This window comes from Camelus bactrianus, chromosome 20, assembly GCF_048773025.1.
Source record: "Camelus bactrianus isolate YW-2024 breed Bactrian camel chromosome 20, ASM4877302v1, whole genome shotgun sequence".
NCBI classification, from domain to species: Eukaryota; Metazoa; Chordata; class Mammalia; order Artiodactyla; family Camelidae; genus Camelus; species Camelus bactrianus.
The window spans coordinates 17,376,160-17,391,859 of record NC_133558.1 but is presented as its reverse complement, the minus strand read 5'-3'; the positions used below and the strand labels follow the sequence as shown (position 1 = coordinate 17,391,859).

At 42.6% G+C, this 15,700-nt stretch overlaps 5 protein-coding genes and 1 pseudogene across 5 annotated transcripts in view; 4 read left to right on the top strand and 2 right to left on the bottom strand.

Moving 5' to 3' along the window:
• Positions 1–110: 110 nt before the first annotated feature.
• On the top strand, positions 111–2,133 carry H1-2 (H1.2 linker histone, cluster member). The gene has a single exon (XM_010974189.3). The coding sequence runs from the start codon at positions 433–435 to the stop codon at positions 1,072–1,074; it is 642 nt and encodes a 213-aa protein (XP_010972491.2). The 5' UTR covers positions 111–432; the 3' UTR covers positions 1,075–2,133.
• Positions 2,134–7,750: 5,617 nt separating this feature from the next.
• On the bottom strand, positions 7,751–9,171 carry LOC141574208 (histone H3.1). The gene has a single exon (XM_074348211.1). The coding sequence runs from the start codon at positions 8,380–8,382 to the stop codon at positions 7,972–7,974; it is 411 nt and encodes a 136-aa protein (XP_074204312.1). The 5' UTR covers positions 8,383–9,171; the 3' UTR covers positions 7,751–7,971.
• Positions 9,172–9,196: 25 nt separating this feature from the next.
• LOC105084170 (histone H2A type 1-B-like) lies at positions 9,197–9,890 on the bottom strand (annotated as a pseudogene).
• Positions 9,891–10,051: 161 nt separating this feature from the next.
• LOC105084172 (histone H2B type 1-B) lies at positions 10,052–10,470 on the top strand. The gene has a single exon (XM_010974209.3). The coding sequence runs from the start codon at positions 10,090–10,092 to the stop codon at positions 10,468–10,470; it is 381 nt and encodes a 126-aa protein (XP_010972511.1). The 5' UTR covers positions 10,052–10,089.
• SLC17A2 (solute carrier family 17 member 2) overlaps positions 10,333–15,700 on the top strand; it is a 74,002-nt gene continuing 68,634 nt past the window's right edge. Inside the window, exon 1 of the mRNA XM_045509640.2 lies at positions 10,333–10,466. The gene's annotated coding sequence lies outside the window, so the exon portion shown is untranslated. The remainder of the gene's footprint in view (positions 10,467–15,700) is intronic.
• On the top strand, positions 10,474–15,095 carry LOC105084173 (histone H2A type 1-B). The gene has a single exon (XM_010974210.3). The coding sequence runs from the start codon at positions 14,697–14,699 to the stop codon at positions 15,087–15,089; it is 393 nt and encodes a 130-aa protein (XP_010972512.1). The 5' UTR covers positions 10,474–14,696; the 3' UTR covers positions 15,090–15,095.

Sequence of the window (15,700 nt, the reverse complement as noted above, 5' to 3'; positions counted from 1 at the left end):
GCATGTACCCAACCACCCCTGAGAAAAAGAAGTTTCAGGGGCGAAGGAGCGAACAGGTAATTTAGAAGAAAAACAGAAAGTGGTCTCTGACTGCCCAGGACTTCCCTAGGAGTTGGGGGAATTGGGGACGCCTGGATGCGTAGTCTTTGTGGTTGCAGAAAAAATAAATGGAGAACACGAAGCCTGAGGCTTCTCGGATCCCTTCCCGACCAAATCCGGGTGATTTGGTGCGGAGCATTTTAATATTTTCCCCCTTTTGTGAAGTGGAACAAACACAACTTGGGCGCACCGCGGCGGCTCAGAGTCTGCCAGGCAGCCGGGCGACTGGAGCACCAATCAGCGCGCGCCTGCGCTCTATATATACGGCGGCCTGGCCCAAGCACAGCTCCATCGGCGTTTTTGCCACTTGTACCCGAGTCCTAGATCTTCAGCATGTCGGAGACTGCTCCTGCCGCTCCTGCCGCGGCGCCCCCGGCGGAGAAGACCCCAGTCAAGAAAAAAGCTGCCAAGAAACCGGCTGGGGCGCGCCGTAAGGCCTCCGGGCCCCCGGTGTCGGAGCTCATCACCAAGGCTGTTGCCGCTTCCAAAGAGCGCAGTGGCGTATCCTTGGCTGCGCTCAAGAAGGCGCTGGCGGCCGCTGGCTACGATGTGGAGAAGAACAACAGCCGCATCAAGTTGGGTCTTAAAAGCCTGGTAAGCAAGGGAACCTTGGTGCAGACTAAGGGCACCGGTGCCTCCGGCTCTTTTAAGCTCAATAAGAAGGCGGCCACTGGGGAAGCCAAGCCCAAAGCTAAGAAGGCGGGTGCGGCCAAACCCAAGAAGGCTGCTGGGGCAGCTAAGAAGCCCAAGAAGGCCGCGGGCGCGGCCACTCCGAAAAAAAGCGCTAAGAAGACCCCCAAGAAGGCGAAGAAGCCAGCGGCGGCTGCTGTAACCAAGAAAGTGGCTAAGAGTCCAAAGAAGGCTAAGGCTCCCAAGCCTAAGAAGGCTGCCAAGAGTGCAGCTAAAGCAGTGAAGCCCAAAGCCGCCAAGCCCAAGGTTGCCAAACCCAAGAAGGCTGCACCCAAAAAGAAGTAGATTGTTGAGCTTCTGCTTCTTTAAACCCAAAACGGCTCTTTTCAGAGCCACCACTGATATCAAAAAAAGAGCTGTACATGCCTGCTTTACCTGCTCTTTCGTTTCGCCTTTATATTTAAAGTGGCGCAGGAGTCATTCTACTGTCAGTTGGCTGCCGAGTAGAAAAGAGCAAGGGGGATGGAGGGAGATTGGGGGGGGATGGAGGGAGAGAGAGTGGGTTCTGTTACTGTGCAGAACCTGACCCCAATTCAGGGGGTTGCCCCTACCCCCTACAGTCCTCTGGCTCGCCTCCCGGTCAGCTGTTAGCAAACGTTTTCCGGCGGCTTGAGTACTTGGGATACCCGCCAGCCCCGCCCCGCTCCGCTCTTGTGAACAGCGAAAACAACCACAAATAAATCCAGCCAGTTTCGTAGTCTTAAGGGACATCCGATTGGGCTAACAACTCATTTAAAAGTCCCGCCCTGCTCGCGGGTTGGTTCACTCCTTCACCCCATGATTTTCATTCTGTGTTTAATTGGTTGGTGGCGGTCCTCCATAGTCTGTTTTCTTCCTGTTGCGTTAGCCCTTTTCGCTTGATAGAGAAATGTGTCTGATATTTCGGGCGTTCTCCATGTTTTCGAAACTCAAGTTCGTGTCTCTGGGGCGTTGATAGCATCCAGCCCTGGGTGGGGAGTGGCTGCAGGCGCCCTTGCCCTGCATTCTGTGAATTGTGGTTTGCTGTGGCAGCAAAGGAACATTGAAAAGTAATTACAGCGGCAGCAACGACTTTTGCACTCAGGGCAAGCCTGGACCTGGGATCATTCAGTCCCTCGTATTGTGTAACTTTCGACAAATGGGTGATGGATTTGAGCTCATCGAAACCAACTTTAGTCGGCCATTTTGTCCTGGCCGGCCGGTCACCGATCCTCATTTTAGATAGATAATCTAAAACTGAAGATACTTTAAGTGCATTTTTGTTCAACCCAAATGTTTCTACGCGAAGAATACATTGGTAAAGTATTGGAAATGTGTGTGTGGATGAGGGTGATGTCTGTAATAAAGGGCTTTAGTTTCCATTAACATTGTTATCTGTGGATTCTTTCATATTCATGGCGTTTCTCCTAGATAGAGAAAATCCAGCGTCCTGTTTTTATTCTGGTGTGCACAGAATTTCTCAAGACAAGTTCCCGAGACTGGCTTCTGCAGACCTGCAGCTCAGCGCTTCAACCATTGCAGCAACGACGAATCTGGTGTGTGTTAATTCCCGCATTAGTGTAATGACCAGGGAACTCATCCCTCCCCGCCTCCTTATTGAATTGGTATAATTTATTCTTTGTTTTCTTTATAATCACGAATAGAAAAACTTCCCTTTGAGAGCACAGCGCACACACGCGAAGAAAGACAATTCTCCCATCTTTCTTCCAGTAATTTTCCATTGTTAATTTTACACTTAAAATTATTGAGCCCTCTGTAGTTTGGTGTAAGGTTTAATACGTGGATAATTCCCCCCCCCCAAATCATTTATTAACTCTTCCATTTCTGCCTCCCTTCTGCTCCCCACCCCATCAGCGCTTGAAGTTCCACCTTTATCATAGGCTAATTTTTGTGGATAGGACTCATTCTGGGTTTTCTATTTTGTTCTTTTGGTCTTTCGGTCAGTCCCAAGGGTGAGATTGAACTGTTTTAAATATTGTTCACAGGGCTATCAATTCTGAGAATACATGGCCCATAGTAGATAATAAAGTAAGAATTGAATGTTTAATAAGCTGAGATGTTATAAGACTTTAATTGCTAATCGAGGTAATTCCCTCTCATTACTTTTTTAAAATTTTCTGGGTTTTCTATTTTTTGTTTGATTATTTGTTTTGTTTTTCTATATGTACTTAAGATGCTTCCCATCTCCTGCTTGTTCATTCTTCCATTACACATGAAAACCCTCAAAACCCTATTGGTAGTTTTACTGGGATTGTGTTAAATTTATTAATTAATTTTAGGGGATGATGAGTTTTCCTATTCAAAAAACATTGTATATTTTTCTATTTGTTCAAATATTTTGTGTCTGTGGAGAATGTTTTAAACTTTCTCCAAATGTATCTTCACATTTCTTACTACCTTTATTCCCAAATATTGTATCTTATTTGTTGCTGTTGGAAATGGCAACTTGATATTTTAGATTCCTTAAGGGCCAGCATCCCATAAAGTGCCCATCAAAGATATCCACATATTGAAGGGATCTATCCATAATGAATTAATAATCTCTAGAACAGCACTGGCCACGTAAATAAAGGGAAAAGATAAGATCAATTTTAGTAATATAATTTATTTAATCCAGTATATCCAAAGTATTATCATTCAACATAAAATCAATGTAAAAATACTTAGGAGATATTTAACATTGTTTCTTGTTTCCCATACTATGTCGTTGGAATCTAGTTTACACATACAGGACATTTCAGTTCCCACTGGCCCATTTCAAGAGCTCAGTTAACCATTTGTGGCTCATAGCAACGATGTGGACGATGAAACACTAGAATGACTTCTGGTCTCAAATATCCTAGTCGTCTTAACTTCACCTTTGGTTTAAAGTTTGAATGCCAGTGTGTCTTAATACAGATTGTCTTTTGTAGACTAAAAACGGAAGAGTGTCTGACCTTAAAGAGAGGTTGATTGGTGCAGAGGGCATTGAGCCAGTTTGAACCAATCAAAATTTTCTATTCAAAAACTGGAATTCAGTTATAGAAATTGAGTTGACTTGATGTCAGGGGTTGGAAGCTGTCTCCTTAGACACTGTGTATGAGAAACCAAGAGATCTAGCGGATGAAAAGAACAGAATGGAGCCAAAGTGCAGAGAAAAGCAGAGATGAGAGATAGAGTTGTAGTATCTGGGTTTCTGACACCTCCTGAGTTACTGGTTCTTTGAGCCATCGGAACTCCTGCCATTGGGGCCTCCTCACTGAGCTCAGGCTGGGTCAAGTTCCAACAACTAGGAGACCCGATTAAGACACCCCAAATATAGTCACAGTTAGTGCTTATAGTAATAGCATCGTGTACTTCTGTGTTCCCTTTCATCTTCCAATACTTTCAAGTCCACCCATTTGCTTGATTCTAAGAGGCAGGGGAGGAACCAACCTAAGTAAAGAGAATTAATTCTCTAATTTTTCTTCAAATCTCTTATGAATGCCTTTTGGGGTCTAAATTTATTGAGTTTATAGACTTACAATTGATCATAGAATTGAGTATTTCCTGCAAACATATTGGCATAGATGAAAGATGCCTTCTACTTTTAAATAAAACAAATTCCTCAAAAACAAATATAACCATTCTTCTCTATTAAGGGTGGAGGGAGAGTTTATTCACAGAGATCTGAAAGTTATTGTAAAAATCTCTAATTTCACCTAGCCATTAGATACAATCTTCAACAATATTTCTTCAGTTTTGTCCATGTTCTTTAATTTTATTCCATTCCTTCACAATCCTTTTACATAGTTGACTGGCTTGGGTCTACTAAGCCAGTCAATTGAATCTAAAAATTGGCTACTTTAACCAAGAGCTTCTCGCCTTGATTTTTAGTTTATAAGACCTATATTTTATTTTGACATTAGTATTATTTCCAGTATTCATTTACTATTATAACATAATATTAACAACAGCAATAATATATTCAAATAATTGGCAAAGCTTGGCTGTTTAGCCAAAATGGCAATACACACTGCATAAACTAAACTGCTGACTGATAATTCAACGGTACAGTACAAGACAGGATTACATCATTAGAGGATTTCAGAAGGGAACAGGAATTTAGGGCACAGTGATAACACCAATAGTGCTGACAACTAGCATTTCTTGAGCACTAATTTACAACACACCAAGCACTGTCGCTGAGCACCCTCCGTTTATTTTCAAACATGTTCTTGTCACAGCACTTTGAGGTAAGTCCCATTATTACTGAGGCTTGGTCACGTAAAGGACATAGCTAGTTAATTTCTGAGCAGTGGGTATAATTATCCTCTGTGTACTAGCGCTATTCCTCAGAAATATAATAAAAGCCACATATGTAATTAAAAGTGTTCTAATAGCCACATTTAAGACAAGTAAAAAGAAACAAATCAATTTTAATATTTAAACCCACTATAATCAAAATATGATTTCACTAAGTGATCTAATATAAAATTAATGAGATTTTTTTTTATACTAACTGAAATTTTTTACTAATTCTTTGGAATACAAATATCAAATTTCGCACTTAAGTTAAATTTTACACTTAAGTTCATCTCAGTTTGAACTAGCCACATTTCAACTGCTTAATAGCCACATACTGCTAGTGGCTGCAATATAGCTCTATAGTATATACTGAAAGGAAGACATAAGAGAATACTTGCTCTGGAGCAGAATCTAGATGTTTCCAAGGAAATCATTATGCTGACCTGGTCCTAAGCTGAAGACTAAAGACCATAAACTGCAGAAGTTCATCCTTAAGACTGATGTTTCTTTTGGTCATCCGACCTACCTCATCTCATATCAGATCTCTGACTAGAGGAATCTGATAACAGAATGTAGCCCAAGCCAGGCCACAGCAACCCCTCCCTATTCAACTTGAGTTCAACCCAATCTCCAAGACAGTTACCCTTGAGGAGGAAATTAGATCTGATAATCCATTCCTGGGTAATCTTATTGATCAAAAAATATTTAGAGGGTGGGTTTGGTGTGAGACTTCCTGGACATATTTGCTAGCAGCATGAATTTGGCCAATTTACTAAACTCTCTTAGGCTGAATTTCCTCTATTACATGGAGACAGAGAACTTACCTTTCAGTGTTGTAGCAAGAGATATATAATAATTGAGGCCAATCAGGTCATGTGGTACTTGACCCATGGAAAATTATCAATGTTAGCTATTAGACTGACTCATCCAATGACTCCGTGGTTTTTTTTTGTTTGTTTGTTTTTTTTTTTTTTCTTCCTTCCATAGGGACCTTCCTAAAGGAAGGTGATATTCAGCACAGAATGGACATATGACACCTATAAAGTTGACCCAGTGAACTCACCTGCACACTGAAAGTGTTTCCATTCCTCAGAGTTGACTCTATATCCTCCCAATTAAGTTTCTCCTCCTAGTATCTCTCTTTGAGAAAGGTACCATCATCCAAAGCATCATGTGAAGCAGTGCTCTATCTCAGAGTCTAGAGAGTCATCCGAGACGTGATTCTCAACTCCTGGGGCACTCCACTGCAGTAGAACACAGTGGTAGGAGGGTAGGGAAAGCCATATATCACCTGGAAACGCAGTCAGTGCTGAGAGGCAGGTTTACCCTAAAGCTAATGAAACTCAAGTGTCAGACTTCATTCTTCCAAGGCCCTGGGAGTGTGTCCACTTGCTCTCATTTAAAAAAAAAACTTTGTTTACATTTCTATGTTGACATATTTAATAACAGTTCATTAAAACTATTGCTTATTTCTACTTGATCATCTCTTCCATTACAATTCACCTTTTGTCTGATTAGTTGGGATGTTGATGAGCATATTTGGGATTTAAGAAGAGAAAATTTGCTTGAATATATATTTAGCATGGGGTTAATGAGATATATAAAGTGATTTGCAGATGTGCTCATACATAGTTCAGTTGTTGCTAAGCCAATCTGATATAAGAATGGCTTCAAGGAATGCTCCTACTAAATGACAACCTCACCTGGATTACTAGCAAGAAAATGCAGGGCTAGAAGTCATATACCCACTTACCCCCCACTGGGAGTGAGTGCAGAAGTGGAGAATTGAGACTTGAAATGTAGAGCCAGAAGCTAGCCTGTAAAGAATTCTTTCAAATTATACAACTCACAAAGAAAGAAGCTTGACAGAGAATTTTTCAAATTTGAAAACTATCTGAAAAACATGCTTGATATTACCAATAGTCCTCTGAAGCTGAAATTCTAAGTTATCGAGGGAATAAAACAAATTGTGATCACCCTAAAAGGAATACTCAATTCTCTTCCCACTGTTTATACTGCATACAAAATATTCCAAAATAATTTTTATTTGAAGATGGAATCAGAGTAGTCAAAAATATATGAAAAAGCAGTGTGTCCAAGTTAATAAAATGTGCTGTTTTTCTGAACTTTGTGATGGCTATGGTTGTGTCTGGTTTTGTAGAATTTAAATTGGTTTTCTCATTATTAATTAATATTCATTATCTAGTTTGTCTTTGTAATTCTGTTTGTAGTTTTAAGAGTCACTCAGTTGTGTAAGCTTTAGGCCTCAGAAAACCTTCATCTACTCCATCAATTATACTTCTATAGGTGGAAATTTTAAAAAGAAATTAACACTTAAATGGATGTTTTTGTATGTATTAAAAGGAAACATGGGTAAAAGAAACTATAGTTGATACCCTTAAGTATCTCACATCCGATTTTAATATGCGTAGGTAAGTCTTATTTTTGTTATATAAATCTATTTAGTGGACCTTTAGTGGTGAGTACTGAGGTCAGTTTCTATGCCCTAAACTACAATCCTACTTCAGGTACACCATTTGTGGACCATGGAGACAGATGCGGATGTTTGTGGACTATTGGAAATGTTATGCATAGATATTGTTAAGACTTGTGTTCTCAGGTAGATTAAAAGGAGTTAAAGGCCATGGCCAAAGGGCCCTATACGAATATATACATAATGCACTTAACTCTACTTTGCATAAGTCATAAATGTGAATGCTTCTGAGATTTTAATTATCAGTTTTCTGGTAAATCAAATCCAAATAGACTTACATTATTTTTCATACATAAAGCCCTTAAGCACCTACGGTTACTTCTCACAGCACGGCTACCTTCAACGCCACAGCAACCGAGACTTACAACCGTATTACAACTACTTTTAACTGAAATGGTGGGTGGCTCTGAAAAGAGCCTTTTTCAATTGTAAAGAAATCTGCTTTACGCCCTCTCCCCGCGGATGCGGCGCGCGAGCTGAATGTCCTTGGGCATGATGGTGACACGCTTGGCGTGGATAGCGCACAGGTTGGTGTCCTCGAAGAGCCCCACCAGGTAGGCCTCGCACGCCTCCTGCAGCGCCATCACGGCCGAGCTCTGGAAGCGCAGGTCGGTCTTGAAGTCCTGCGCGATCTCGCGCACCAGCCGCTGGAACGGCAGCTTGCGGATCAGCAGCTCCGTGGACTTCTGGTAGCGGCGGATCTCGCGCAGGGCCACCGTGCCGGGCCGGTAGCGGTGCGGCTTCTTCACGCCGCCCGTGGCCGGCGCGCTCTTGCGGGCCGCCTTGGTGGCCAGCTGCTTGCGCGGCGCCTTGCCGCCGGTGGACTTGCGGGCTGTCTGTTTAGTACGAGCCATCACGAACGACTGAATACACAACTGCAATCTGAGGCAAGCTTAGGCAGTTGTCCTTAAATATAGTTAGAAGCATTCTGATTGGTCTTGCAATTTTTCAAAAGTCCCGCGCGATATAACCATTGGCCTGAAAGGGGGTAGGGGACTGGTTTATTACTAGAGAATCTGATTGGATAAATTACTTCACCACCCATTCCCGATTCCCCTTTTGTCTCTGAGACCTGAAAGAATGAATTTTCAAATGTTCTATTTAATCCTATCGCCAACTACAGCGTGCAAAAGGAGCCATGTAAGGACCAGGTTAATTTCTGATTTAGTAAACCTGAGTGGGACCTAAGATTCTCAGTTCTTGACACACTCGCAGATTGTCAATCCTGCTGTTTCGCACAATGAATTCAGTACAACTGTGTCTATTTCTTTCTCCCAAAGACAATTGGGTTACTTTTAAGTTTCAAACTGGCTGGACTGCCGCTTCCTATTTCTTTGGTCATCATAGCTTCTCTAATGCCGAGTTTTTCTCTTATGTGAAATTAAGTGGCAGGGTCCCTGGGTGGATTATTTGAAATAGCATGCAAAATAGCCTGATTTGATAATGCCAGATACACACTGTATAGCAATCAACGCTTGCTGACTTTTGTTGGAAAACATGAATTTTGCTTAATTTAAAACCTGTAAAGGCGAGCAGATTTATTTTCGGCAAAGGGAAACATTGTTTTTGTCTACATATCCGTGACACTCCTGCCTCCTTTTTGCAAATACCTTTGTTGGTTACAGAAATTTCACCTGGTATGCACTAAAATGCTCGTGGGACGGCCAATTTATCTGCAACTCGATATTTTAATAATGTCTTATTTTTTCTAAATAGATACCACCGACACAGCACAACCTGGTTACCAGCTTTTCTTGTGACAACGTACATGGCTCTGAAAAGAGCCTTTACATGGCTAATGAAAAGTAGGAATTCGTTGTTTCGTCTAGGCTTTACTTGCCCTTGCCCTTGTGGTGGCTCTCGGTCTTCTTGGGCAGCAGCATGGACTGGACGTTCGGCAGGACGCCGCCCTGAGCAATGGTGACTACCCAGCAGATTGTTGAGCTCCTCGTCATTGCGGATGGCCAGCTGCAGGTGGCGCAGGATGATCTGCATCTTGTCGCGGAACGCGTTGCCCGCCAGCTCCAGGATCTCGGCCATCAGGAACTCCAGCACCGCCGCCAGGTACACTGGCGCGCCGGCCCTCACCATCTCGGAGTAGTTGCCTTTACGCAGCAAGCTATGCACTCGGCCCACCGGGAACTGCAAGCCAGCTCGGAAAGAGCAAATCTTGGTTTTAGCTCTAGCTTTACCACTTTGTTTACCACACCCAGACATGATAACCAGCTGGTGAAACTAAATAGCAAAACTTGTGTGTAAAAATAGGAAGTAGCAGAAAAAATCCTTTTATACATAGTACAAAGACGAGTCTGTAAGCTATCCGATTGGTCAAAATATGGTTTTTTCCTCTATCCAATAGAAAAAGACTATGTGGAGCCTTTATTTGCATAAACCCCTCCCCCTTGATGAAAATATACTGCTCTTATCCAATCAGAAGTGCAAGATCTTGAACCTTCATTTGCATTGCAGAACTATAAGAGAATGGGATGTGGCCTTTTCACCCCACTGATCCTTGTTGTGGAGAGTGCAGTTAGGTTTATCCAGAGCTGTTAGGATTAACGATGCCTGAGCCGTCTAAGTCTGCTCCGGCCCCGAAGAAGGGGTCTAAAAAAGCCATCACTAAAGCGCAGAAAAAAGATGGCAAGAAGCGCAAGCGTACTCGTAAAGAGAGCTACTCTATTTACGTGTACAAAGTTTTAAAGCAGGTACATCCTGATACTGGTATTTCATCCAAGGCTATGGGCATCATGAACTCGTTTGTCAACGATATCTTCGAGCGCATCGCTGGTGAGGCGTCGCGCCTGGCGCATTACAACAAGCGCTCGACCATCACATCCCGGGAGATCCAGACAGCCGTGCGCCTACTGCTGCCCGGGGAACTGGCCAAGCACGCTGTGTCTGAGGGCACTAAGGCCGTCACCAAGTACACCAGCTCCAAGTAAGTGTTTGCTGAAGTACTCCTTAATCCAAAGGCTCTTTTCAGAGCCACCCACTTTGTCAAAGAAGAGCTATAACTGCTGCTTCTTAGTGGGGTAACTGCGGTTTTGCCCTACTAAGGGATATACTCCAGTAGCGTTGATAGTACAAGCAATCTTAACAGCTAGAGCCAAATTCTAGTTTAAAGGTCAGCTCTTTTCTCTCTTTTTTAAGAGAAACATACTGCTGTACTGCAATACCTAGATAACTTTCACATCACATTTTCCGTTTTCCCTAGACTAAAAGTCCAGGTACTCGCTAAACTGTTCAAAGTGCGCACTCCTCCCCACCCTGCCCTTTAAAGTTTCTGATGGAGATTGGAATTTCTCTGACGGGTAATGAATGGGTTAGAATCTGAGAGACTAGAGACCCTCGGAATGATTATTGAAGCTGCCCTAAGGAGGGGGAGGAGTCTGAGGGATCTTGGAGATGTCCTGGCTTCGTGAAGGACACGTAGGGGCATTTCCTTGCCGGAACTGAACTCACCCCGGCACTGGGGAAACAACAAAATCATTTGTGGTTGCTGTAGGCCCTTCTGTTGGAGACATTACCTCGAAATCTTCGTGCACAGTTGGAACTTACTAATTTTGCGTTAGAATTGTTTACCGGTGGTAACAGCCTACCTAAAGTCCTTTCCATTTTTCCTGCATCCCTGAAATTTGGGCTCCCGTTTCCTGGATGATTTACCGTTCGAGAATGCTACTAGAAGGGTTCGTGAGGGTGGCACTCCATGGGCTCTAGGAGGGACAAAAGATTTGAATTTCCCGCCATTCCCAGTCTGGCGCCACCTTGTCAGTGACCCGGGGGGCCTCAGTTGGAGAGGAAGTTGTGCTAGTTTTTCTTAAGGAACCCGCGGATCTACAAATAATCCCAACAGGAAGGGCCTTGGCTGAGGAAGAAGAGTCAGTGGGGCTGGTCTAGGTCCCAGGTTGGAGAGGAAGAGAAGCTGGGAAAAGAGCCAGCAGTTGACTGCGTATTCAAAGAGAAGAAAAATATTTTCTCTCAATTTACGAGCAGAGTATTGTAGGTGACATACACAACTGTGTGTTTTGATGAATAAAACTTCAAGTAGAATTTCTCGAAAGGGACAGACTACTTTTAAAAGAAAACTTAATCTTTTCCCAGATCCCACACAAATCAGTCGACTGCTATTTAAGAAGTATTTCCTATCTCAGTACACGCAAAATACAGTTGTGAAAGAGAAGCTTGCCTTAGAAACCAAAAATTTTGTTTTTGAGATCATAACCTCTCCCCCCATCCCCAGGGGAAAAAAATTTTTTTGGACTCAAGCTGCAGTTTAAAATCCTTAAAGTCCTTAGGTTCTCCCCTGGAGGGGTGAGGTCTGGGTAGTAATATTATTCTCAGCCTCTTCAGAATGATCTCCTGAGGTAGGGATTATTTTTTTCCTCATCTTGTTCTTCATAACTGTTAACTTGCTTGCTTGCTTTTGCCTTCCTTACTTTTCTCTCTCTCCTTAATTCCTGATAGTTGATATTTTACCTTAAAGTATAGCCTCAGTTGAGAAGCCCAAACCAAAACCTGGGCCTCCTAAACTCAAAATTAGGCTGTTTTGACATCTGTGCTGATAGCTGGTTGATCTTTAACAGGTGAATGGGAAATTTAAAAGAAAAAATTCAGATACCTGTACTTGAGAGAAGCCAGAAATAAAATTCGTGAAACTCCCCAGTTGATTCTGATGAGACACCAACTTTGCTCATTTAAGTATTTTATGATGGCTGGTTTAGAATACCTAGTAGGCCAGTTCTAACATCTGTGTCATCTGGGTCTCAATATGTTATTTTTCACTTAAAATGGAGATTTTCCCTCTTTAATAGTATGAGAGTACCTTTTAAAAAATAACAACATTTTGGGTGAGTCTCAATCTTTTTTAAACTTTTGGTCTTAAGAGACTCCTCCCTATGCCTGGGGTAGAAGGAGGGGCATTGCCTCATTGTCAGGTGGGAGTGGCAGGCCAAGTTTCTCCCCCAACCTCCTTTGACACTGACAAGGAAGAAGTGTCTCCTATTGCTGGGTTGAGGTGGAGGTCCAGGATCCCCATGTGGCCTCTGTAGGAGCAGGAACAATTCCCCTTCTTCCCTTCTAGTTTCTTTGGCTGTCTAATAAGTAAATTGATATGACAATGTTGGAGTTCAGGGCAGGCCTTCCCAAGAGGTGCCACGTAGCATGCAGATTACTTCCAGTTGAAAGCCATCAAGGCCCAAGAGATACAGGAGGAAACTCTGACCTTCCCCCCTAAAAAGCCTAAAAGAGTTTAGGTAGAGGATCCATTTCAGAAAGGGATTTATCACCACAGATAACTATAGAATAATTTGAACTAAATATTGTTGACAGGGAGTAACTGAGCAAAGACCGTTGATTAAAATTCCTCTCAGAGTGTCACATTCTTTGGCCCATCAAACATTTGTTTACAAAACACTTGCTTATTCATCTTCTTAGATTGCCTTCCTACCCTTTGAAGTCCCAAGCCTCTACCCCTTTCTCTTAGATGGCATACAAGCCTCATTTTTTTTCTTATGCCCTTCCCCTCTCAAATTTGATTTTCTCCTGTTAATCTGTCTTATGTCAACTTAATTCTTAGACCAGCTGGAAAAACCTAGAAGGGTAGAATTTTCCCTATCCAACAATTACAAGGGCGCACTACTTCACTGCCTAGAACACTTAGGTTCTGGCACTTAGCATGTGTTTAGTAAATATATGTTGAATAAATGCTGAATGTACATCTCATGATTCTCTTGACCCTTATAGTTCAGTGATTACTCTCCTCCTCCATGTGACTCATAATTATTGCTAAAAACCTTCATTTTTGGATGCAGGATATGCTCTACTATTTAATCTTTAGGTATACACTCCTTGCCCTGCCCTCTACCCAACCCCCCACCAACTCTTTTTTAAAAGTATAGTCTTTGAGATAACATCTGAGATTTCTTTTTACATCCCCATCAGGGGTTTTGAAACATTTCAAAGGCACTGAATCAATGGGTATTAATGTTTATTATTGTTGATAGTGAAGATAATAATAAGGAAACTGTATACTGTTCAGAGAAAAAAAATCATTAAGTCAGACTTCAGAGAAGGTAAAACCAAACAGAAGATGAGCATCTTTACTCTCCTGCCAGGTTCCCTGGATCAAAATGTGGTTCTTTGACAGAGTTGGATTGAGAGTACTATTTTCTCACACCCTGTAGTAATATTAATAGTGTTTTATAATATATGCTGTAATCTCATGTTGAATATTTCTATGCTAAGGGGTGCTTTGTTCTTTCTTTTCCTGAGTCCTGAGATCCATATACTTATGTGCTGCAAAGTTTTCAGCACTCTAACCACAAGAGGTCCAGTATAACATGGAGGATGATGGGAGTCTTCTGAAGTAATTAGAATTTTGTGTGGTGGCCCAGTGACAAAGATAAGTGAGAAAGGAGGGGGGAGGGTAGGATGGTTGGGAGTGGCACTGGGGAATAATGACAAAGACTTTTCCAGCAGGAGTTTGAAGTCCTTGGTCCCATTAACTCTGTGTTACCTTGAGGAACATAAACTTGGGTCTCTGTTTCTCGATCTCTAAAATAAGGACAGTACTCGCTCTGCATACCTCCCAGGTGATCCTGGAAGGCATCTTAGGTAAGATGAATAAAACAGAAGACTTGATAGTCTCGTTCTTGCCTTCAGTTCTCATTGTTCAGATAGTTTAAGAAGGCTTGGGCCAGACAAAGAATTATGTCTCCTCTCTCCCTTTTCTGTTGCAAGAGTTAGAAGGGTCAAAGCAACATCTGTCATAGAAACTCCCACCTCTTAAATATCTGTTTAGAAATTGTTCCGTGTTTATTCCTTTCCAAAAGTAATAAATCACAATTCCAGTAGCCGAAAATCAGAACAATGAGAACAATCACTCCTGCTTCTGATTGCATTTCTCTATTTAAGGAAACGAAATAGACGCAATTATTACTAAAGGCCCATCAGACTGAGTGAGATTGGAACAAACAAAACTCACATTAGATAGCTTTATATGCAAATGAAGGATGCAGGTTCTGCTTTCCCATTGGTTCTTTGATAATAGCCAATGGGAGAGTTGCACACAGCCTACCTCCAGTTAGTATAAATAATTCTCTCGCCGTGGGTTTCATTTTATTCTGTTGGTGTTTCTTTTTGGAGCTTTTGCGGCCTGTCGCTTTTAGTAATGTCAGGACGTGGGAAACAGGGTGGTAAGGCCCGCGCCAAGGCCAAGACCCGCTCCTCGCGGGCAGGGCTCCAGTTCCCAGTGGGCCGAGTGCACCGCCTGCTGCGCAAGGGCAATTACTCGGAGCGGGTTGGGGCCGGCGCGCCGGTGTACCTGGCGGCGGTGCTGGAGTACCTGACGGCCGAGATCCTGGAGCTGGCGGGCAACGCGGCCCGCGACAACAAGAAAACGCGCATCATCCCACGCCACCTGCAGCTGGCCATCCGCAACGACGAGGAACTTAATAAGCTGTTGGGGCGCGTGACCATTGCGCAGGGTGGAGTCCTACCTAACATCCAGGCTGTGCTGCTGCCCAAGAAGACAGAGAGCCACCACAAGGCCAAGGGCAAGTAAAGTGTTGATTTTTTTTTGTACGACACTTTTGTTGTCCATTATCCAAAAAAGCGAAGTCTTACAAAGGCTCTTTTCAGAGCCACCCACCTTTTCCTTTTGAAGAGTTGTTAACGCTTTTTTATCCTGCCCATATTAAGATTCTGACACCAAGCGAAAAATCACGAGTAAATGAATCGCCCAGGGGAAATCGTTAGGCCCGATAAGTCTTTAAGAGTAAGTTAGCTGTAACAAGCCACACGATTTTATTGTAAACCAGATAAAGTGAGTGAATCGGGTTCCAGTTAGAGAAGTGTTGCCCTCTTTCTGTAGTGACTTTGGGAACGTTTTTCGAACTGAACAAGGAAAGCATGGTAGTCGAAGGCGCTGGAGTCTTAAAAAACTAACCGTCAATTTTTGGTGAAGTTACGGGACACACCAGACTTCCGCGACTAGATTTAACAGTTTAAAAAGCATTACACATTTCGCTGAAGCAATTGAGAGTAAGTTACAGATCCTTGATACTCCGCTCTTGTCAAAAGCATCGTCCACAATACTTGTGCCACACCCAATAAAATTGAGTATCTTTAGATGCAACCCACATGTTTAAAAAAACTTCCAAATTACCTTTAGTT